Below are 24,080 nucleotides of genomic sequence, written 5' to 3'. Positions count from 1 at the left end.
AACAGCAGAGGCTAAAACCACAGGAAGCCCATGATTAACACTGACACATCCACAAGTTAGATTTCCACCTGGTATCTCACACATTTTGAAGCAGCACCCGCATCTCTGCAGCCCAACTGCCAACAGCAGACTATATAATGAACCATCTGTACCATAACAGTTAGAGCCTATTGAGATGGGTTGATAACACCAAAGAAATCTCATTTTTTTAATCCTTTTATCCCCTTGGGTGTTGTTAGACTGAGTAACATTTCTAATTGTATGATAAATTGAAAATGTTGGCAGGAACTTAACTTTTGTAAAATTTGAGCTTTTTAATGTTACTTTGTCTTTCTGGTGGATTTCTTTGCCGCTCCCCTGCGATGGAAGGAACAGTTGACCTATGAACCGAAACTACTGGGAAGCAAACCTGCCGCTATATGGTGTTAACAGAAGAAACAAAAATCTTCCCCTAGTCTCTTATGGTTTCACTGAATTATTCAATTATGATGCCTTTTCAGGGATAAGTTGAAATGCAAATCTCATTGTGGTCCTTGGACCAGTCAGATTAATGGAATAATTGAAAAAGGACAGTAGTTTTTAATGGAAGACAGGTATGATTTTCTTCTCTTTTTTTCCTGTTGAAATGTTAAAAGCATTCATCAGAGAAACTTTCCCTCCTGAATGAATCATCATCAGACTTTTACAAAAACTGGTCCACTGATTCATTCTCTCACCAAGTGTGTAATATGTCAGTTCACCTAAAGTATTTTTAATGGTTATTAGGAACATAATGTGCTTGCTAACTATTACTTTTTTTCTATTGTAACCAGAAATATTCCTTGCTGAAAACTGGTAAGTTCAATTGATTTGTGCTTGGAAGCCCATATTTCAATTAATTTTTTGAAGGATGGGAAAATTCCTAGTTAGATTATAGTGATTTCTCCATTAACCATCCTCACAGAGTAAAATTTCTCTGTCACTTAGATTTTAAAATGTTTTTCAATTACATACAGTAGTTTTGTCCTGGGCCAGAGAGCTCAAGGGCAATATTTCTACTTAATAAAGCTTATAACTGCAAAGGACAAAACCATAGATGTATACCCTCTACTTTGCCTTCAACTTAAAGACTAATGGAAAACTATAAAGCTGAAAGTGGCTCCTTTCAGGCCCTTCCTGCCTCTCCATGGTGCTCTCTATCCTATTTTAGATCCTAACTGTCCTCATTCATTCTGTCACTAAGTCAACCAGTATTTATCAAACATTTCTTGTACCAGGTGCTGTGCAAAGCACAGGAAATAAAATAGTATTTTACCCTTGGAGCTTATAGTTTTGTGGCAAACTCAAACAAGAGAGCATTGTTCCACAATGCAGTATGGAAAGTACTCAGCAGAACATCATTAAAGATGTGGCAGTAACACACAGCAGGGGCCACAACCCCAGAATGTGTGTGTATTTGTGACAGGCTGAGAGAGGAGGGACAAGCAGGGAAGCCCATCTGAATGAGTGACACCTAAATTTAACTTGGAAAGCTCAGGAGGGCTTAGCCATATACAGATGACAGAAAGGACAAACAGAATGTGTGTGAAAACTCTGAGTCACACCACAGTACTAGAAATAGAGGAGAAGAAGAAAGGCATAGCATCCAGTGTATGTCAGACACCTTTTGAAACACTTCCTAGCTTAACTCACCTAATTTTCATGACCACCTCATGAAGTTGGGAGTGTTACTTTTATTCCCATTTAGAGAAAAGGAAAAAGAGGCACAGAGACCATGGAACTTGCCGGAGGTTACAAAGAGAGTGCTGGGGAGCCAGGTTCCTAAACGGAAGCGACCTGGGCCCAGAGCCACCTACTCTGCACTGCCACCCTACACTGTCTCTCAAGAGAGCGTGGACCACTGGGGCGGGGCTGAAAAGCCTTCCCATGCCTGCCGCACAGAGTGCTCTCCATTCTCACTCACACAAGCAGAAAGAATCTGCCACCAGTGTTGTGCCCTTGTTGACTAATTATGCTTGAGTGTGAGTGAGCGATGAGAGGTCCTTGGTCCCTATGTAACCACAGGGACATGTTCTGCCTGTTCATCTGGAAGGGTCAAATGGAAGGCTGCACTGTGCTGCCGGATGTCGACACTGGAAGAAGGTGGGCATGTGTGGGGACAAGAACACACAGAACTCTACTTTCCACTCAATTTAGCTGGGACCTTATAACTGCTCTAACAGATAATGCTTATCAATTTTTAAGAAAGAAAATAATCAGGACTCAACCTAAAAAAGAAGAAAGGAGACGCTTTGTCACCATCAAATAAATGTATGTGTATTAGAAGACAGGTGGAGAGAAAATATGGAGGCAAATGTAAACTGTTCCTTAAGGCAACTCTGAAGAGAAATTAAAATTAGGACACCGTGAATGTGAAGATACACTAACCTTAGATAAGCTGCTAAGGGCAGTTCAAGCACAATCCTACCTCCTGCAAGAATGTATGTTCTGTTATCATCATTTCCTTTCACTGTCGGCAGCCTAGCCTCTTCTCCTGGGAGGCAGCAGCCTGCCAGAGCATGGGTCACCCTCTCCTTCACTCCTTTCTGTCCTTTCACTTGTTCCAGGTCTAATGACTGTCTGTACTCCTCTTCATCAAGACTCTCGACATGCACGCTGCACGTCTTCCAGAATGCATGACAACCCTTTCATATTAAATAAAATGTTGGTAGGCTAATCTCCTCTTCCTAATACCCTAAACATACTTCTAGGCTTGTACTTCTGGTGACCACATATATGGGCTGTAGAACTATCACTGTGATGTAACTATGAGAGAGTACAGCAGCATCTCTGAAAAAACTTAGAGGTTATTCTATTAATAACAAAGGTGAAGTTAGGAATGACAAGGCAATAGTCTTTAAATCAAGAAAGGTTCAGTGGTTACTTCATAGTCTTGTGGTATAGAATAATGAGTCTTAAAAACTAAATATTTAATTACACAGGCCAGTCACTGCAAAATGCTAATGTATCAAAGACAGTAAAAGTATTTGTTCCCATCCCTCATGGAGAAAAGCCCAGAGTTATAAAATAATTTGTGTAATCACTCCTTTCTTGTAATTTCTCTAGCAATTTATCCATACCACACACTCAGTTGTTAGTATTTACTTCCTGATATTGTTATTGACGTGTGTGTGTATGTATTTATGCACACACACATATGTATACTTTACTTTCATAACTAGATCTTTAGGCTTTATATTTCTTTGTACCCAACTTCTATTACTTCCAACACCTAAGATGTCTTACACTTAGCAGGCCCTCACCAAATTTTTTTTTTTTTTTTTGAACCGTGGTCTCATTTTGTCACCCAGGTTGAAGTGCCGTGGCATGATCTCAGCTCACTGCAACCTCTGCCTCTCAGGCTCAAGCAATCTCACCTCAGCCTGCTGAGTAGCTGGGAATACGCACATGCCACCATGCCCAACTAATTTTTGTATCTTTTTATAGAAACAGAGCTTCACCATGTCATCCAGGCTGGTCTTGAACTCCTGGACTCAAGTGATCTGCCCACCTCAGTCTCCCAAAGTGCTGGGATTACAGGTGTTAGTCACCACACCTGACCTCTAAATCTTTCGTAACTCATTACATTTACTATGATCAGCATCTTTTTGTCACAGAAGGAAATGTTATCAGTCTAATATATTTATTTATATTGCATTTATTTTCTAAATATTTTCTTCCTCAGCTTACAACTCTTTGGTAACCACACATGGGTATCAAAGATCCTGTGTATCACAGTTATGTCGATTATAACATACTATTTAGAGGAATCTTTTTCCCTTTCAATAATGACAGTGGTTGCGTTTTCCCTTTCCCAAATCTCAGGTACTCCTGTAATATTCTAGAAGGTGTCAAAAACAGCAATTAGAAGTAACAGTGGCAGTCGCAGAAGACCAGCATTCTCCTAGACTCTGACTGGATTCGGGTCTTCTGTTTAAGCAAGACAAGCCTGGCCTCATCTCTCTTTGCTTTGAATTCCCACTTGAACAGTCGCAGGTTTATGAGTCCTATGGCCACAGTAATGTTTTACCTGCTTGGCAGCAGATGCTGGGAAATTATAGACGAAACAAATTATTAAGTCATTAAATGTTTGTTATCTTGAAAGGATCTTGTGAATTCAGGAAACAAACTCACACGCAATAAAGGAGATATTCCTCCAGAAAATTAATTTTTCCAGAGAAAAATCAATCACCCACCTTGCAGTTCTCCACTCCGACTATAGAGTTCCCTTCTCTGTTCTCGCAGATAGGCGCTCATACTGATGGCATGGGAGGACGATTCGAACCTGCAGAGAAACATAGGGGAAACAGACAAGCAAGTATAAAATGAGTAAGGGCTGACCAGCTCTGTATTCCACAAGTATTCTACTCTGGTCTGTGTGGTGCTCCCCGATGTTCTGTGATGAAGACACTTTGGCTATACCATGACAGGGCCAGGGCCAGCTGCCACAGACCTTGATTTATGAATGATATTCCTGGCTAAGGCTCCATTACAACCGTATTTGGATCTTTTGCTAATTCTCCATTTCAACTGGTACAACTCTGATCTGCCCCAGCTTCCTTTTGCTTTCAGACCCCCATCTGCCTTTGCCAGGATCCTTATACATACAGCAATGAGAGCATCCTATGAAGTCATTCTAATTACGTTACCATCCAGCTCAAAAGTCACCAGTGACTGCCATCTGCCAACACAGACACACTGGCTCCTCAGAGCAGAACTCGCGCCTAACTCCCATAGGTAGAGGACTAGACAAAGGACATACTAGAAATGTGGCTGAAAAACGGCACCAGAAAAGCAAGGCAGCTATGGTCTCTCCCTAAATGGCCTAAAAAACAGTTTCTTCTCTAAATGGCTGCTAGTTTTTTGACCTGCTGCCTACCATATAAAATACTCTCAAAAATACCAAGCTACGCAATATTGTTCACACCTACCCAGGAACTATTTCAGAGGTTAGAAACACTGGTGAAGGAAGGAGAACGAGAGACTCATGACAAAGAACAGGTTTCTAAAACCTAAAATAATAACTATAAAAAGAAATAACAAAAACAAATCAGTCTTAAGAGAAACGTGCAAGTAAGAAAAAAACAGATAAAATTATGACATATCAAACAGTAAATCCTTTGATGTGCTAAGAGATTCCATTTCAAACTGAGATTTCAAAGGCAGGATAACAACCTGCCAGACGGAGGAATCCTTCTATGAATGACTGCCACTAAGGGGTAAGCAGCAACATAGTACAAGCAACAGTGCTAATGGGATAGGTTTCTGGCAACAAGGCAGGCACACCATCATTTTCTCAATTATGTCTTCTTTATCCTTTCCTTGACAAGGAAGATGAATACCAAGATGAATGTCAGTCTGTGAGGGAAACACTTGGGTTACTTGATCCCCTCTCTGCACCCTGCCAAGAACTAAGAGGGTACTAACAGCCGGAAAGCAGGCAAAGTGTGCAGTACTTCAAACATGCCACCTGCCAGTCAAGGGCAGAAAAGAAGCCACTGACCTCCAAAAAGCATGCTGACAGCTATTGATCAGATATGACAAAGAAAAAAAAATAAACTCTTAAGCAAAGAATAGAGAGGCACACATAGCACAATAAGGCAGGACTTAAACAAACTTAATTAACCTTAGCTAAGGGCAATTAAAGAGGGTAATAAAGTCCTTCACATATGTGATAAAAACAGATTGCAGCTCGCCAAAATCTTAATCCTTTATGACTTGATGTATTTTTGCTACTCAGGAATTCTTTTTATGTCTGCGACAAGTCACAGATTGATATAATTTTGCAGTAAAAGAGGCACTAGAGATTGAGTCTCACCTCCTTATTTTATAGCCAGAGGCACTGAGACCTGCCCAGACTCACATGGGCTCAATGATAGAACCAAGACTGGAAACAAGTACATCTGTAATAATGGCCTAATTCTGTGTCTCTGTGATAAGTTTCATTACTGCCCAATAATAATAAATGTGTAATAATTATTTAAGACAATTTGTTCATTTCCAACAATTTCTATTTTTTTTTTCCAATACCACAACTTCAGAAGCACTGGCTAAATGTTTGAAAATGTGTATGCCGTCTGACTGAGGCTGAAAGTCAGAGTGATGGTTGAGAGCATGAACTCTAAAAACCCTAAAGCCTGCTTTCTGCAATGATTCCATATTTAGAAGGTTCAATTGAGCTAGAAATAGAGAAAAGAAAAAAGAGAAGAGGAGAGGAGAGGAGAGAAGAAGAGAAAAGAAGAGAAGAGAAAAGAAAAGAAAAGACAAGACAAGAAAAGAGCCTGGTGAAGCGCATTTGAGACAGTGTCAGTTGCCTCTACCAACTACCTTTTCCTTCTACTATCTTTGTGCTTGCTGGTATAGCTCTGATTCCATCTGGGCATTCTACTTCCTTGCTCTTTACTCAGTCATGTGCTCAGAAAAAGTGGCTTCCTCTCCAGCTGGAAACCTAGCACCAGAGAGGAACCTGACTAGTTTAAGACAACCACTGAGATCTGCTTCCCCTTGCCAGTGACTAATTTAGTAATGGGCTTATGACCCAATCCTAGAGCTTAATAGGAACTTACCAAAGAGTTTTGTCACTAGCAGAAATGACTAATAAATTGATAATTAATAAGTACTAATTTAAAAATATTTAAAATGGTACAGCCACTTTAGAAGACAGTTTGACAGTGTCTTATGAAGCTAAACATAGTATTACCAAATGATCCAGCAATGTTGCTCCCAGGTATTTACAAAAATGAGTTGAAAAGTTATGTCACACCAAAACCTGCACATGAGTGTTTAGAGCAGCTTTATTCATGATTGCCAGAAGTTGGAAGCAACCAAAATGTCCTTCCATAGGTAAATAAGCAAGCTATGGCATATCCACACAAACGAATGTTACTCAGCAACACAAAGAGACACCTATCAAGCCACAAAAAGATGTGGAAGAAATTTAAATGCATCCTGCTAAGTGAAAGAAGCCATTCTGAAAAGGCTAAACACTGATTCTGACTATACGACATTCTGGAAGAAGCAAAACCTGTGGAGATAGTCAAAAGATCAGAGGTTGCCAGGGGTTAGGGAGGGTGGAGGGATGAATATGTGGTGAATGGAAGATGTTTAGGGCAGTGAAACTGTTCTGCATGACACTGTAATGGTGGATACATGACCTTATGCCTTTGTGAAGACCCATTGGAACTGTGCAACGCAAAGAGTAAACCCTAATGTAAACTATGGAATTTAGTTAATAATGACATGTCAATACTGGTTCATCAATTCTAACAAACAGACCATGCTAATACCAGATGTTAATAGGGTAAAACGAGAACGGGGAAATATAAAGGAACTCTCTGTGTTTCCTGCTCTACTTTTCTATAAAGCTAAAACTGTTCTAAAAATAAAGTCTATATGTTTTTTTAAAGAGACAGATTCACAGGGAGAATCACATGCTATTTTCTTGCCCACACTGTCTTTAGTGGACTGGACACACCTCGTGATCACAATAGAAAACATTACTAATGTGTTGAGAATGGCAATACAGAGAGATGGAAAGGGCTGAGTCCTTTACGATACTGTACAGTTGAATTAAGGAAACATCCACATTCATCCCTGTTATGTGAGATGGTAACTTTCCTATAGTTCAACCTGTTGTACTTAAGGTTTTATGTTACTTGCAGCCTAAAGCATTTTAACTGATATTGCAGCTACTCTCTGAATAAAACTATTTAAAAAGGAATGCATTCAATAAACGGAATAGATTTCATTTCTGGCAGGGACATACTAAATAAATCTCTCTGCTAGATCACAAAATAAATAAACTGTTGAAGCTTTCTTTAATTATTAAAAACACTACAAATCTAAGACAAAAACAAGCCTCAAATGTGAATCAATAGAAGGTATTAGAGCTCCAACTAGTGAAAAAGAACAAATTCAATATACTGGGATACTTCTGTGGTGGTCACTTTACATGCTTATATTTACAGACACAACTTCTTAAATATCTACTAAACCCTCAAAAGAAATAGATCTAAAGTAAGACTGCCAGGATTTAAATCCTCCTTCTACCACATGTTAGCTATGCGACCTTATATAAATTCCTTAACCATTCATGTCTCAATTTTTTTTATGTATACAAAGTATACAACCCTTGCCTATAAGGTTGTTGTAATTAGTAAATAAAATAATCTATGAAAATAATGTAATGCCTTGATTAGCACTTAGTAAGAACTCAATAAACGTTAGCTACTACTGCTGCTGCTGAAATTTAGTATAATCCAATTTAAAGTATGTTTAATTGAGATTATTTTGGGAAACTCACCCAGTATACTGCCTGATACCTAGGAAACAATCAATGGTAGCTGTTATTATTGAAGTTATTATCAATATTATTAACTATTAGCTGTTGCCAAGAGATACACACTTTGGGCACATGGCTTGTTGGAGTTAACGAAAGTAATAATTAGGAAAAAAAAAAAAACCTAGATTGTTCTTTTATTAAACAAGTAACCACATAAGGCCCAATACTGCTTAGCTAGAAACATTTGCATAACTTTATTAACAAAGGTTGTTTCTTGGCTCTTGGGGCTTTTTCAAGGCTGACATATTTCATTTCCTTTCATTTCATATAAAATTCCCCAGAAACAATTGGGGAGTTTCATTTCTCTTAATTTTAAATAAAACTTCCCTGAAACAAGTTCCAGAAATTTTTATTAGGAGTTCCAGGTAGTCCAGTCACCATACCCAAAACAGCCACTTCACCTGACAGAAAACAAAAATAAATAAAACTCAACATATATTTACTTCCTCTAAATTACTTCAATCAACTTAAGCTAGAGAAAGTTATGGCTATCAATAAAGTAGGAAGTCATCTTACTTCAGTCTAAGAATTCTTAACACCTATTATCTTACCAGCAGAATAATACTTACTTGAAAAGAGAATTTTTTGGCCTTTGAGGTTTCTTCTTGGCAAAAAAGGCTGCAAACTCTCGTCCAGTGCTGGCATAGCTTAGTTGAGCTGATGGTTCAGAAGCCGTACGAGTATTTTTCATATCCAAGTACTCAGTTAACAGCATCTGTGCAACCAGATAAACAAGTTAATGTTAATATACACATTTTTAATGTGCTATTAAGAAAAACTATTTTAAAACCATGCAAATCTAATTCTAAAACCTCATGCTTGACATTCAGGAATATATTAACCTGGTCATTAATTTTCCTAGTTGGGGATCTAAGAAAAGATTCATTATAGCTGGTAAGTCATTTACTTGTTACCTATTCATATAGGGAAGAGGTGTGGTGGGCATCTGAACATGGGAGTAAAAGGAACGTTTTTATTGAGTATCTACTATGTGCTAGATATTGTGCTGAGTGAGTGAATCAACATTCCTCTTTAATCACAATTTAATCCTCACTATTCTGAACTACAGCAGCATTAGCAGCAATGCCATAACATTTACTCAGGGCTTACTATGATGCAGGCAACATGTTAATCCATGTAAAATGTATTATCTCTTTTAAAGCACGGAATTTTATCAGATAAATTCACAGATTATAAACAAAGAAATGGAGCTTACAGAGGTTCAAGAGCTGTAAAGTGATCCCTAGTGGACTAGGAAGTCCATGCTCTTACCACTCACTATTACACATAGTGGATAAACACTACAACAAACCTGCCAATAAGAGATACAGAAAGGCCACAGGAAGCTAAGAAGTCCTGACCTACAAAGAATTTCCATAGCCACTACTCATTTGAGAGCTTCAACAGAAGAAAAGCAATTGCCTTTTAAAAAATCGACTACTAGGTAGGCAAAGTGGCTCATGCCTGTAATCCCAGCACTTTGGGAGGCTGAGGTAGGAGTATCACTTGAGGCCAGAAATTCAAGACCAGCCTGACCAACATAGTGAAACCTTATCTCTACTTAAAAAAAAAAAAAAAAAAAATTGACTGGGTATGATGGTGCACAAGTGTAGTCCCAGCTACTTGGGAGGCTGAAGCACAAGAATCACTTGAAGCAGAGGTTGCAATGGGCTGAGATCACGCCACTGCACTCCAGCCTGGGTGACAGAGTGAGACTCCGTCTCAAAAAAATTAAAAAATTAAAAAATTGACTACTGCCAACAGGTTCTACTTATAAAATCAATCCAATTTAAAATCTAAGAATTATCACAAAGCAAAAACCCATAACAAATACACTAAAAACAAAAGGCAGCAAATTTAAACATGCTACCAGAGAGATCATGTAACCACAAAGACAATAAGAAGGAAGAGTTACAAAATGACTAGAAAACAAGTAACAAAATATCAGCAGTAAGTCCTTACCTATCAATAATAACACAATGTAAACGAACTAAATTCCCTGATTAGATACACAGTAGCTGAATGAATTAAAAAACAAGACCCAGGCTGGGTGCGGTGGCTCACACCTGTAATCCCAGCACTTTGGGACTTTGGGAGGCAGAGGAGGGCAGATCACGAGATCAGGAGATCAAGAGCATCCTGGCTAACACGGTGAAACCCTGTCTCTACTAAAAATACAAAAAATTAGCTGGGTGTGGTAGTGGGCGCCTATACTCCCAGCTACTAGGGAGGCTGAGGCAGGAGGATGGCATGAACCCGGGAGGCAGAGCTTGCAGTGAGCCGAGATCACGCCACTGCACTCCAGCCTCGGCAACAGAGTGAGACTCTGTCTAATAAATAACAAATAAATAAATACATAAATAAGACCCAGTAATGTGGTGCATGCAAGAAACTCACTTTGCCTATAAAGACACATGGACTAAAAGTAAAGATATGGAAAAAGTTATTCCATACAAATGGAAAACACAACAGAGTAGGATTTGCTATACCAATACCAGACAAAATAGACTTTAAGTCAAAAACTGTAAAAAAGATTTAAAAAAAGGACATTAATTAAGGGATCAATTCTGCAAGAGAATATAACAATAGTAAATATATATGCACCCAACACAAGAGCACACAGGTCTATAGGTGGCAGTAAATGGACTTTATTTCATTTTCTTATTTCAATCCAATAAGGATTGCACCTGGAAAGTATAAAACATGTCAATAGACTGGTAAATATTTTTTATTTATTTATGAAGCCACTAGAGTATTATTCAGTATGTGAATGAAATAATATAATGATAAATACTATCTCTGTTAATACATCACCCAAACTATCCAATGATCAGGGAGAATATTGAGTTGGGTCTCTAGGAACAACTCAACTCAGGGACTAAATTATATTGTATATTTGTCACTGCTACTAATAAGATTTTCAGCAATCTGTGATCAAAAAGACCAGTAAACCAGAAAAGAATTTCAAATTAAAATAACACAGAAAGATGTATAGAAATGCATTGTTTCACTCATATTTCAGATGGTTAACACCAACATGACAGAGCGATGTTTCTACTAAAGCGTGAAAATGCATTAATCCAAGTAACTCTTTTGAGGACTTGCTGTCCTAGAATCCAATGATTAAGGCCTTGTGTAATAAAATACTGACCTCAAAACACAGGTATTTTAAGATCATTTTGCTTTTTCTCATCATCAGTAAAGTCCCTTTAATTGTTACCACTCAGCATTGTTAGTCTATTCCTATCCACCCACTTCTGCTTTCAATCTGCAAACACATACTTATCCTACTTTCTCAAAAAAATCTTGCATTGGTCCTCATGCTATATCTATAATCTTATTTTCCTTTTGTCTTTGGGTTCCAAACTTTAAAAAGTAGCCTTTACATCTACTGTTTCCTTTATCACAATGTGATTTATTCCTCATTTCTCTCCTGAGCTCTAGTCCCACATCTGTGACTGCATGCTTGATATATATTCACATATTTCACTAATAAAATCAACTTCTCTGAAACCTAAATCATCTTCCCACAAAAGCATTAATTCCTTCTGTCTTCTTTTTGTTGGTAGTTTCTTATTTTCAGTACTTTTCAGGTTTAAAACTTCAGGACCATCTTTTGATACATTTCCATACCCTTTGTGCCCATAAAGGAATTAGTCCTCAAGATCATTAATGACTGTTCCTCAACTCTCTCCTAGTTTGCCCATTTCTGTCCATTTTGACAGCCACCAACTTAGTTCAATTAGTATTCACTGAATTTTCTGTCTCTCATCTCTTACCCTTCCAGTCCTCCTCACATACTATCAACAGACAGTCCTAAAACACTGCTGCTATCATCAGAAGGCTACTCCTTTCATCGTCTACAATATTCTGACTTCAATACATATTTCCAAGTGTATCTTATTCTCTCAAATGTGAACCCAACACTGCAATCAAAATTACTTAACTCTTCCCTTAATATATGTGGGCATTCTCATTTCTAAAAGGCCTAATCTAGATTACCTTCTCTCCTAAATAAATACCAACAAACCCTTCCAAGAACAATTCCAATGTTTTTTCTTCAATGAGCCCTTCCCAGGCCACTGTAGTTGGCCATACCCTTTCCTGAACTCTTAAAACACCCATTTTCTACATCATTCAATAAGTATTCATCAAAAACTGCCTGATATTATTAGTCCTTATTTAATAAAAAAGACACCTGACTACCCCCAATTTATATGTTCCTTAAAGCATTACATTTCTTTACTTCCACCATAGAGCCATGCAACAGACCAGCAAATCAAAAAAATACAACTGCTGAACATTTTTTTTAAAGTATATAAGAAGCCTTAATGAATATGTTGTTATATGCAAATTAAAAATAGTCTCCAAAGTAGAATGAACTCTGTAAATTAATCCTCAGTACAAAAATCTACAATACAAATAAAATTTAAAAGAAAAGGAATAGTTGTGATTTTTAACCACAGATAAAATGTCTTTGGAGCATCTAATATATCTTCTTAGCTTAAATGAGTATTTGTTCCTTCACTAAGATACCTATAGATTGATATGTGTGTGTGTGTGTGTGTGTGTGTATATATATATATATATATATTTTTTTTTTTTTTTTTTTTTTTTTGAGACAGAGTCTCGCTCTGCCGCCCAGGCTGGAGTGCAGTGGCCTGATCTCGGCTCACTGCAAGCTCCGCCTCCCGGGTTCACGCCATTCTCCTGCTTCAGCCTCCCGAGTAGCTGGGACTACAGGCGCCCACCACCTCGCCCGGCTAGTTTTTTGTATTTTTTAGTAGAGACGGGGTTTCACCGTGTTAGCCAGGATGGTCTCGATCTCCTGACCTCGTGATCCGCCTGTCTTGGCCTCCCAAAGTGCTGGAATTACAGGCTTGAGCCACCGTGCCCGGCCAATGAGTATATATTAACATGCATCTATCGACATTTATACCAAAATTACTATCTTTGCAGAATACTGGTATCTCATAAAAACAGGAGTAGTGGTTTGCACAGATTTCAGTCTGTACAACTATGAACCCCATTTTCCTTGCTTTTTTTTTCTTGCCTTTTTTTTAAGATGGAGTCTCGCTCTGTTGCCCAGGCTGGAGTGCAGTGGCACGATCTCGGCTCACTGAATCCATCGCCTCCCAGGTTCAAGCGATTCTCCTGCCTCACTCTCCTGAGTAGCAGGGATTACAGGTGCATGCCACCACACCAGGCTAATTTCTGTATTTTTAGTAGAGACGGGGTTTCACCGTGTTAGCCAGGACGGTCTCGATCTCCTGACCTCGTGATCCGCCCGCCTCAGCCTCCCAAAGTGCTGGGATTACAGGCGTGAACCACTACGTCCTGCCCCAATTTTCTTGACTACTAACTTCACATATTCAGTGATTTACATTAAGCCATAGTATATTGGTCCTCCTTGATGAATCTGATAATAGACATGAGAAATAGTAACACGAAAACATCACCTCAAGCTCCCAACATGAACTAAGACTCAATTTCTCTTGGACAATATTTTAAATGTGCCTATATTAAATACTGGAATTTTCAATAACTTGCTCTTTTAAAATGCAAGTGCCCAAGAGTTTGTATTCTGGGTACAGCAAAGCAGTTCTCATTGAACTGGTCCTCTTGCTGATAATTGTAAAAGCCAAAAAAATACTAAAAAATAAGAATTTGAAGACCCTAGAGAGGAATCTAGTTAGGCAGAAACTGACAGCTATGATCCCTGGAAGAAACAAGGAAGCACAGTAGGTGAATCCCTCTGGCTTTCTTCCAGAAGGCACCTCCCGGTTTTCATGGAGCAAGGGAAGAGCCCAAGCAGAAAGTATAGTGTTACCCGATACAGGATGTCTCAAAGGCACTTGAAAAGGATGAGAGACAAAATCAGGCTAATACATCCACCAAATTATAACCTTGATTCCTGAAAACATTATAGCCAAGAGACTGAAATAATACAATAATATTTTTAAGGTAGGATGTCCATTTTAAATTACCAAAAATTATCGGGTTTTCCTCATAGATTTACTATGAATAGAGTGTTAATAACAGAAAAAGTTATTTTTTTCAATATAGCAGTCTAATTTCCCCATTGTATAAAGTCTTAAATATTCTGCAGTAAGGAAAGCAAAGGAAAAATCATCGTTTTGAAAACAAAGTGGATGCCTGCTCAATTATACTCATTGTCAGTGGCAGTTGTACAATTAAAACCACTAATGCTATGGTCTTGTGAATGGTTCATTAGTGTTCAGAATAAAACAAATCAAAAACTTCCAAGAGTACACAGGTATTTTGGGTCCTGTGTCAAACATCTGATCAAACTACTCATGTTTTGTTTTTTTTTGTTTTTCCCAAGAGAATAGCTCTTAGCAAAGAAAGCCCAGTTTTAATAGCTTCCAAACGCTTTCATTCATTTTAAATATATATTTATTTAACACATAAAATATGCAAAGTATTATGCTAGATATAAAACCAGGACTCAAAAATAAGTCCTTCCCTCAGTGTACTTATCTAGTAATAGAGACACACATGAATGACTACAATAAAAAGGAGAAAGTGGTAAAACATCAGGACAAAAATATGGCTAAGTGCATTTGTAGGAGGACAAGATGGCTCCTACCTAGGGCAACAAAAAAAGCATTCAAGATCATGGAACTATAGAAGGACATAAATTGAATCTTAGAATGTATGGGAAAAAAAAAAAGGCACAGAACAGAATAAGCAAAGAAATAGTGCTGGAACCATTTAGGGCGTCTTCAGTAACTAACAAATATTTCAGGTGACATTAAAATGACCAACGAGAGGTAAGCCTGGAAAGGGAGTACACTGACAAACTTCCAAGAATCTTTCAAAAAAAAAAAAAAAGAAAAAAAAAAAAGAATCTGTAATAACAAACTTACAAACTGAAGCCAAATGCAAAATGAGGCAATGAAAAAAGAGTTTTAAACAGGCAAATGAAATGGTGATAAACATGCTGTATGTAAATTGATCTGACAGCATACAAAATTATTGACTGGAAGGAAATGGGATTGGAGGCAAAAAGAATGATCAGGAAAATCCTATAAAGGAAGGAGAGCAAGAAGAGACAACCTACCAAGACAGCTCAATTTAGAAAATTGAAAGGTTTTAAACTAAAGCAGTGGCAATAAGATTAGACAATTAGGACAAATTTAAGAGTCAAGGCAGAGAAAAAAAATGAACAAAATTTAATCAGTCATTCTGAAAAAAAAGGAGAAAAAAGAAAAAAGGAGAAATAAAAGCAATGGCTAAAAGATTGCTATTTGAGGGATTTAAAAAATTATGGTTCTATGAACAATAATTAAGAATGCACGAAAAATGGGTTTCATGGCACATGGCGGCAATAAATTTTGTTTGGAATATACTCCCTTGAACTTGAAGTAAATAATGTGAATAGGTTAAGATTGATGGTATTTCCATGTTCTATAAGTTAATAAATTTGCATTAGGTCAAAAAGTTCCTTGGTGATGCTAGCTGCAGGTTTTTCACAAGTGTCTTTTATGAGGTTGAGTTTCATTTTTTAATGAATAATCAGTGGAGGTCAAGTGCTTTTCCATATCTATTGAGATGATTATGTGACTTTGGCTCTTTATTAATATGATAATACATTAATTGACTTTTAAAATAAATCCCAATGAATCACGGTATAATACAGTTTATATGTCGATACATTCAGTTTGTTAATATTTTGTTCAACATATTATACTTATGTTTGTAAGTCTACAGTTTCCTATAATACTTTGGCTTTGTTACTGAGTAAGACTGGCCTACTAGGATGCATTAGAAACTGTTTCTCTATTTTCTGAAAGAGTTTGCAAAGAACTGGTATTATTTCATCTTTAAATGTTTGACAGAATATTTGTGTGAATTACATAATATGCAGGAAAATTTTTAATTACTAATTTATTTGTTATAGGACAATTCAGATTTTCTATTTCTTCTTGAGTCAGTTTTGGTACTTTGTGTCTTTGTAGAAATTTGTCTGTTTCATCTACATTGTCTGACTGGCATATCATAGTATCAGAATCCTTTTAATTTCTGTATAGAGTCTGTAGTTACATCTCCTCTTTCATTTCCTGATTTTGGTATTCTTTAGATCTCCTTCTTTTTTAATTGGTTGGTTAAGATATATCAATTTTTGATCTTTACAAAAGACCTCTATTTGGTTCCATTGTTTTTCTCTACAGTTGTCCTGATTTTTATTTCATTGATTGTCACTTTACCTTTATTATTTCCTAACCTCTGCTTGCTTTGGCTTTGAGTTTTCTCCTTTTTTTTTTTTTTGTTTTGAGATGGAATTTCACTCTTGTTGCCCAGGCTGGAGTACAATGGTGTGATCTCGGCTCACTGCAACCTCCACTTCCTGGGTTAAAGTGATTCTCCTGCCTCAATCTCCTGAGTAGTTAGGATTACAGACCCCCACTACCAAGCCCAGCTACTTTTTTGTATTTTTAGTAGAGATACGATTTCACCATGTTGGCCAGGCTGGTCTTGAACTCCTGACCTCAGGTGATCCACCCACCTCAGCCTCCCAAAGTGTTGAGATTACAGGTGTGAGCCACTGCCCCTGGCTGAGTTTTCTCCTTTTTCTAGCTCTTGGGATGAAAACATATGATTATTCATTTTAGGTCTTTCTTTTTTTACCCATAGTTTATTCAGAAGTTTGTTGTCTTATTTTCAAATATTTGGGGACCTCCAAATTTCTTCCCTTTTTTTGTTTAATTCTGTTGTGGTCAGAGAATATACTTTGTGTGATTTCAATTCTTTTAAATATATTGAGATTTACTTGGTGATCTAGTATATAGATTCACATGGAGAATATTCTATATGACCTTGAGATCATCTGAATTCTGATGGTGTTGACTGTACCATACATGTCAGTTTAAATCAGGGTGGTTAATAGTGTTGCTCAAGTCTTCTCTGTATTTTCTTCTAGTTGTTCTATTAATTGTTGAAAAAGAGTATTCATTATTTTTAAAAATCACCAACCATAATTACTGAATTTTCCACTACTCCTTTCAGTCAATTTTTCCTCCACGTATTTTGGATCTCATGGTATTTCAATAGTTTGTTATTTCTATTTTCACTCTTAAAAAGCGAAGACAAGTTGGCCAGGCGCGGTGGCTCATGCCTGCAATCCCAGCACTTTGGGAGGTTGAGGCGGGCGGATCACGAGGTCAGGAGCTCAAGACCATACTGGCTAACACGGTGAAACCCTGACTCTACTAAAAAAATACAAAAAATCAGCCAGGTGTGGTGGCAGGTGCCTGTAGTCCCGGCAACTCGGGAGGCTGAGGCAGGAGAATGGCGTGATCCTGGGAAGCTGAGCTGCAGTGAGCCAAGATGGTGCCACTGCACTCCAGCCTGGGCGACAGAGCGAGACTCCATTAAAAAAAACAAACAACAAAAAAAAGACAAATAAAAGAGATAATGCTAGGGGACGGCACAAAAATGGTCTCAACATTCAAAGGTATATTCCTAACTATAGCTTCAATATATTCTCTGCCCATTTCATTTAAACATACTTTAAAGTTCATTCTACCTATTTACATTGCTTTCTCCCCTTTTCTCTTCAACTTTGACTACCAAACTCTAGAACTGTCTTACCCCATTACAAAAACTTCAGGCTGGGTGCAGTGGCACATGCCTATAATCCTAACACTTTGGGAGGCCAAGGCAGGAGGAATGCTTGAGGCCAGGAATTCAAGACCAGCCTGGGTAACAGTAGTGAGGTCCTGTCTCTACCAAAAAAAAAAAAAAATTAAAAACTAGCCAGGTGTGTATGTGCCTGTAGTCCCAGCTTCTTGGGAGGCTGACCCAAGAAGATCCTTTGAGCCCAGGAGTTCGAGACTACCGTGAGTTATGACTGCACTACTGCACTCCAGTCTGGATGACAGAGTGAGACCCTAACTCCAAAAAAAAAAAAAAACTTCAGCTACTGGTTAATTGTTAATTAGCTAATTAGCACAATTTTACTCTGTTGTAAGACTAATATGTTTCATCAAAATATATTGACTCCTTCTATCATCACAGAGTCTTTCTCAGTCTCCTAGATTCCAATAACCTCCACTCTACTATTCTTTAGGATTCTGTGTCCTTAGGAAATACTCCATCTATAAGGTCACCAACTCTGAGTTCTCTTTGTCCACAATGTTTTATCTCCTCCCAAAAACTATAGACCTCTTCCTTCTCAGTTTGTGCTAAAATTCTGGGAAGACTGGTCTGCACATAGGAATCACTTGGAGAACTCTTTTAAAATAGAAACTCATGTGCCTGCCTTAGAACTACAAAATGAGAGGGTCATATAAAAACGCAGAAAGTCTGTGCTTGAAATCAACTCTACTACTTATTAGTTATGTGACCTGGTCAAGTTACTTAATCTTTCTAAGCCTCACTTCTCACATCTGTGAAATAAAAACAATAATAAAAGATAATAAAAGAACTATTTCATAGAAGCACACGTTTACCTGTGTAACAAACCTGCACATCCTGCAAATGTACCATTGAACTTAAAAGTTGGAAACAGAAAAAGAACTATTTCATAGAATTAATATGAAAAAAATTTTAACAATGCATATAAAATGCTTAGCACATAACAGACTATTACTGTCTTTCAGGATAAGGCTCAGAAATCTGTTTCCTTTCTAATATATTCCAGTAACTATATATCTATGATATTACCTCTCAGAACCTCAGTTTCTTCATCTGTAAAACAGAAATAATATCATCTATTCCACAGTACTATCATCAGGGTCAAATGAATATTCCACTTAGAACACTGCCTGAAGCACAGTAATCAATTTATACGTGTAAATGAGTTCATGAATGGGTAAATGAAATTATCTGTGTATCTTCATCATCTCCTCACAATTATCATTCTTCTCCTTCTTTCCTCTTCCCCTTTGCTCTACAATAAAGGTCTCAATCACCAAATCCAGGCTTTTGCTAATACTCATTCTCTAAACTTTTGGAATGTTTTCTTTCACTTCGATGAGTTTGATTACCGTATTTTACAACCTAACTACTTGAGCATTAGTAGTTAGGTTGTAAGAACTAACACTAATACTTAAGACTATTACTTGAGTATTAGTAGTTAGGCTGTAAAATGCGGTAGTCAAACCATGGAAGTAAAATATCCTAACCCTTGCTCCTGCTCTCTTCCATTTTTATTATTTCCACATTTTGAATGATTCCCAATTATCCCTCTTACATCATACTTTCTCCCAAGCTCCAAAGATACACTGCCATTGCCTGCAAGAATGTCTGGGTTCTCACATCCATATCACAGTAAGCAGGTCAAAACAATGCAGCAGACGTTTAGGAAATGCTAAAGCATGGGTCCAACAAACTCAGCCTGACCAGGTAAACTCTCTACTACCGCCTCTCCTCAAAGGGAGGAAGGGGACCAAAGGGGAGGAACTCCTTAATGTCATCATTCTTCTGATCACCTCGAATCAAAATGTGTAGTTAGTTGTGGCTCTTCTCAGTCTCGTTCTCCAAATCACCTACCAAATCCTACAAACTTCACAGTACACATTTCACGTCCAGTTCCTCTTCTAAATATTTTCATTCCCATACTCATCTTTCTAAATCAAGCCCTCATTATCTTTCATGCAGATTATTAAAACAGTCTCCCACTGGCCATATCCTGCCTAATGCATCTCATGACAGTCTATCCCACAACCTGCTACCAGATTAAACTCAATGTTTTCATTCCCCTGACAAGTCCTTCAATGGCTTCCTCCATGCCTTCAAAATAAATAAACCTCTATCTTCTCATTATTATTCAGCACTTCTCACAACACAGCTCCAATCAACCTCTGTAGGATTAGATCCTATTGGTTCCTTTTACATCATTACCAGTTGATTAAACTAAAATTTTATTTCCTGTTTCCTAAATAACTCCCAAAGGCTTTCCACCAAGTCTAAATTTATCTAATTTTTTTTCCTGCCATTAACTACTCTTCCATTTATCAAGTAAAGGGAATGTTAGCTGTATATCAGGTATCAGGGAAAAATAATTTTTTTTTTTTAAGCTTGGGGTATGAGATCAAGAAAGTGAATCTAAGTAGAATTTAATGGATTTTAGCAAGCTACTTCTGCTCCATTCAGATGTTACTAATCAGAGTTACATGCATGGAGATGAAGCCAACCCCATGCATGAGGAAACAGAGGTAGGGGCTCATAGCTTTGAAGCTTTATCTTCTCATGGAGCTGCTACCTCTACCTTCTTCTTTTGAAAGTTCTTTTTGCACTGGTCTTTTTACATAACTTCCCCTTGGTCTTATGATGACAACTACGTGCCTCTATCTTCCCATCAGATGTAAATGTGTAGCATGCTGGTGGGTAGAATAAATCATTCTTATATTCTTTTCTAGCTAAAGGTCAACATCTCACCAGTAGACTGACACTCAAGTTGAGGTTACAGGGAACCAGTGAGTGGCGTATATCTCTAAAAGATGCTGTGTTTTTTTTCCTGGTTTTCACCTACTTACTATAGTCACTTTAGATCAATGCCAGACATTAATATTTCATATTCTCAAGAGGAAAAAAAGCACATATATGAAAATTGTAAAATATGTTTATGATTTATTCAACTCATATTTACAAATATATTTGTTCATATTAATATTTATACATATCTATATACTGAGAATAAACATAAATGAGCATATTGTGTAAAAAAGCCATGATTCCGGTCTTCTGGGAGATTACCATCTATCTCGACTGTCAACTATGATATCTCTAATTAAAACCCACACAGCAGTTTGTATCTCTCAAGGATATCATCTTGCAGTTATTTGCCTTCTCTGCTGCCTGTCAGCCAGGTCTTTTCTTTGTATCTCTGTCAACATCTAGGCACAGTGTCTTAAAGTAGGGACTCTCTAGTAGGTTACCTAAATTGAAAGTTAGATGCTCCAAACAGTAGCTACTTATTGCTGTTTCACATTCATAGATGAGCTCCTCGGAGTACAACTACAACACCCATGGTGAAACTTCAGGCTTTTTGAGGCACATTAATTTACTTACATTATAGGAATACCATTTATTACATTTCTGCTCCAATGAGATAAGTGCCACCCTAACGACCTGAAAGAGTTAATGCATCTTGGAAAAGACCCAAATTACTCTCTGGAGACAGTTTATTCAATTAAGTGTCTAAGATCCAGCATTTTCAATTAGCAGTTCAGTTACTAAAGATGCTTTTATATTGGTTATCTGTAATATGTAAATAGTGACACACTTATAAAAAAGATTTGCCTATAGTTCATTCAAAATAGAATTTTTAGAGATAACAATTGCGAATTCAGATTCAGCCAGCATTTACTTTGTACTTACCAAGTGCCAGGAACTGTGTCAAGTACCTTCTAATTGGAATTTAAGGGGAACATTGTAAAGACCAGGAGATAAGGGGGTTTGGAAGCACTGAGAATACAAGGCACCAGAATGCAGAGACAAATAAAGTGGTTCTGTTCTTTAAGGAGTCCACAAAGAACATCTCAACCGAATTCATTGAAGCCTCTTCAGAATCTAGTTAAATTCAGTAAGGTGCTCACTGTTCTGAATATATGCATATTACCCCTATCTAAAATGATCTTTCCAAAATACCTAAATCCTAGCCTTCTTTCAAGGACCAGTTCAGCTTCTAACCCATGCGCAAAACCTTCTCTGGCCAATCTATCTGAAGTTATCTTTTAAATTCCTAGAGGATCCACAGATGATATTTGGACTTGGCAATTAATCACACACTGCTGTATATTTAACTTTTCCTGTATTTCTCTCTTAACCTCTCAACATGACTTGAGGAAAAGGCGTTTTGTCTAATATCAGCATGTATTAGACAAAATTCATGTCTAATGATATTTCCACTGAAGTATCTTATTAAAATGCTTTATGACTGAAAGAACAACTTAATATCACTAATTTCTGTACTTTGTCAACTCTTGTACCTACAAGAAAGATTGTGCCTATGAAATAAGCAAAATTCTTCTGTCTGAAGGTGATGGTGTGTGTGTGTGGTGTGGAGGGTGTAACCCTTGAGCAAGCTACTAAACTAATGAAAAATACCTGTCAACAGCTTGGTTAAACAAAAAGTAATACTATTTTATCACTTTGTTGCCAAAAAAAAATTTCCACATCTACAATAGGTATTTGATTATTATACATTATTTATACTGAATGTTATGTGTTAATTCAAAACATGGAATTAAACTATTTTATTTATGCACTACACTTGAGGACAGCCTAAAATTTAAAAGGTTACTCAAATGAACTGCACTGCTGGTTTAAGTAAGCTTACGGTAAATGTGAAAACTCTAGTGCAAGGGTTCCTGTGCACTAGAGTTACCGGTCTATGGGCCTTTACCAGCACCAGCCCATGGCCTGTTAGGAACCAGGCTGCAGAGCAGACAGTGAGGGGCAGGGGAGCAAGTATTACCACCTGAGCTCCACCTTCTGTCAGCAGCATTAGATTCTCATAGGAGCGTGAACCCTATTGTGAGCTGCACATGCAAAGGATCTAGGTCGTGCGCTCCTTACGAGAATCTAATATCTGATGATGTGAGGTGGAACAGTTTCATTCCAAAACCATCACCCACCACCCCCCATACATGGAAAAACCCTCTTCCATGAAACTGGTCCCTGATGCCAGAAAAGGTTGGGGACCACTGCCCTAGTGTACAAAAATGGAGAACTATTTCACTGATATTTCTGGCATCCAATTTAATTCTTTTGCATTGGCTTTCCTATTTCTTTCTTCCCAAATAATTATTTATTTTGATCTTTGATTTAAAAGCAATATACACTCATAAAAATTTCAAAGAGGACAGAAACATGTAGATTCCAGTATTCTTTAACAGTACAATCATATGCAATGTATTTAAATGATATGTCTTTGTTGATTTATCATTTCATTATTTTTCTCATCATCCCTCAAATTCTAATAAGCACAGTGTCCTGCATACATAAAGTACCTAAGAAATGCATTATATACATCCATCAAACAGTCCATTTCTATCAGTAAATGAAAAACACACTATGTGACTGGCAGTATATAATCCAATAAGATCCTTTCTTTCAACTATTTACTCCCCATTTTCCATTTATCACAGCACATCTCAGTTTGTAAATTATACTACGTACGTCTGCCCCAACAAACTTATCCCCTACTTCTGCCCCCATGATCCAAGGGCAACGGCTGAACAGCTCACATGCCTGATACCAGAAATTAGTTGTATACCTGGATCATTTCTCTCCAATAACTACATCTTTTAATTTTAACTCTCAAAAAGACAACCACAGCCAGGAGATGGATACAATAAATTCAACACAGTAGGATGATTAGCCTTGACTCCATATGACATGAGAGTGAGTGTTTGTAAACATAACTAGAGAACATCCAATAGGATGAGGAACTGTGCCTAACTCTGGTATTTATGAAAACCACCACAGCTCTTCCTAATTATTCTCAGCTCTATCCTACCATTCAGTAACAAGTTCATACCATAAAACAAGCTACAGAAAAGAAAAAAAGACAGCATGCTATTTAAATACCAACCATGTTAACGCAGAAGCAATACCATACAATTCATGTACCTCATGTTCTCTGCTAATTGCTTAAGATATCCTGCAACAGAGAAGACAGCAACAGTAGCCAGGCCCTAGTCTTCTTTAAATGCCAGCTCTTAATAACAAACTCCAAAAAGGTCTTAAT

The 24,080-nt window shown here is 37.5% G+C and overlaps 1 protein-coding gene across 5 annotated transcripts in view; it reads right to left on the bottom strand.

Moving 5' to 3' along the window:
• EXOC4 (exocyst complex component 4) overlaps positions 1 to 24,080 on the bottom strand; it is an 825,737-nt gene that overhangs the window by 588,497 nt on the left and 213,160 nt on the right. For all 5 annotated transcript variants that reach the window (XR_012432868.1, XR_001489711.4, XM_045387459.2 and 2 more), the window contains 2 exons: positions 8,929 to 9,074; positions 4,215 to 4,303 (listed from right to left, as the gene is read on the bottom strand). Coding sequence is in view for 3 of the 5 variants with exons in the window: in XM_045387459.2 (XP_045243394.2) it covers positions 4,215 to 4,303; positions 8,929 to 9,074 (235 nt within the window). In the remaining 2 variants the exon portion in view is untranslated. The remainder of the gene's footprint in view (positions 1 to 4,214; positions 4,304 to 8,928; positions 9,075 to 24,080) is intronic.

The sequence above is a fragment of the Macaca fascicularis genome, chromosome 3, assembly GCF_037993035.2.
Source record: "Macaca fascicularis isolate 582-1 chromosome 3, T2T-MFA8v1.1".
Classification (NCBI taxonomy): domain Eukaryota; kingdom Metazoa; phylum Chordata; class Mammalia; order Primates; family Cercopithecidae; genus Macaca; species Macaca fascicularis.
The sequence above is the reverse complement of the archived record's forward strand: the minus strand, read 5'-3'. Positions and strand labels throughout refer to the sequence as shown.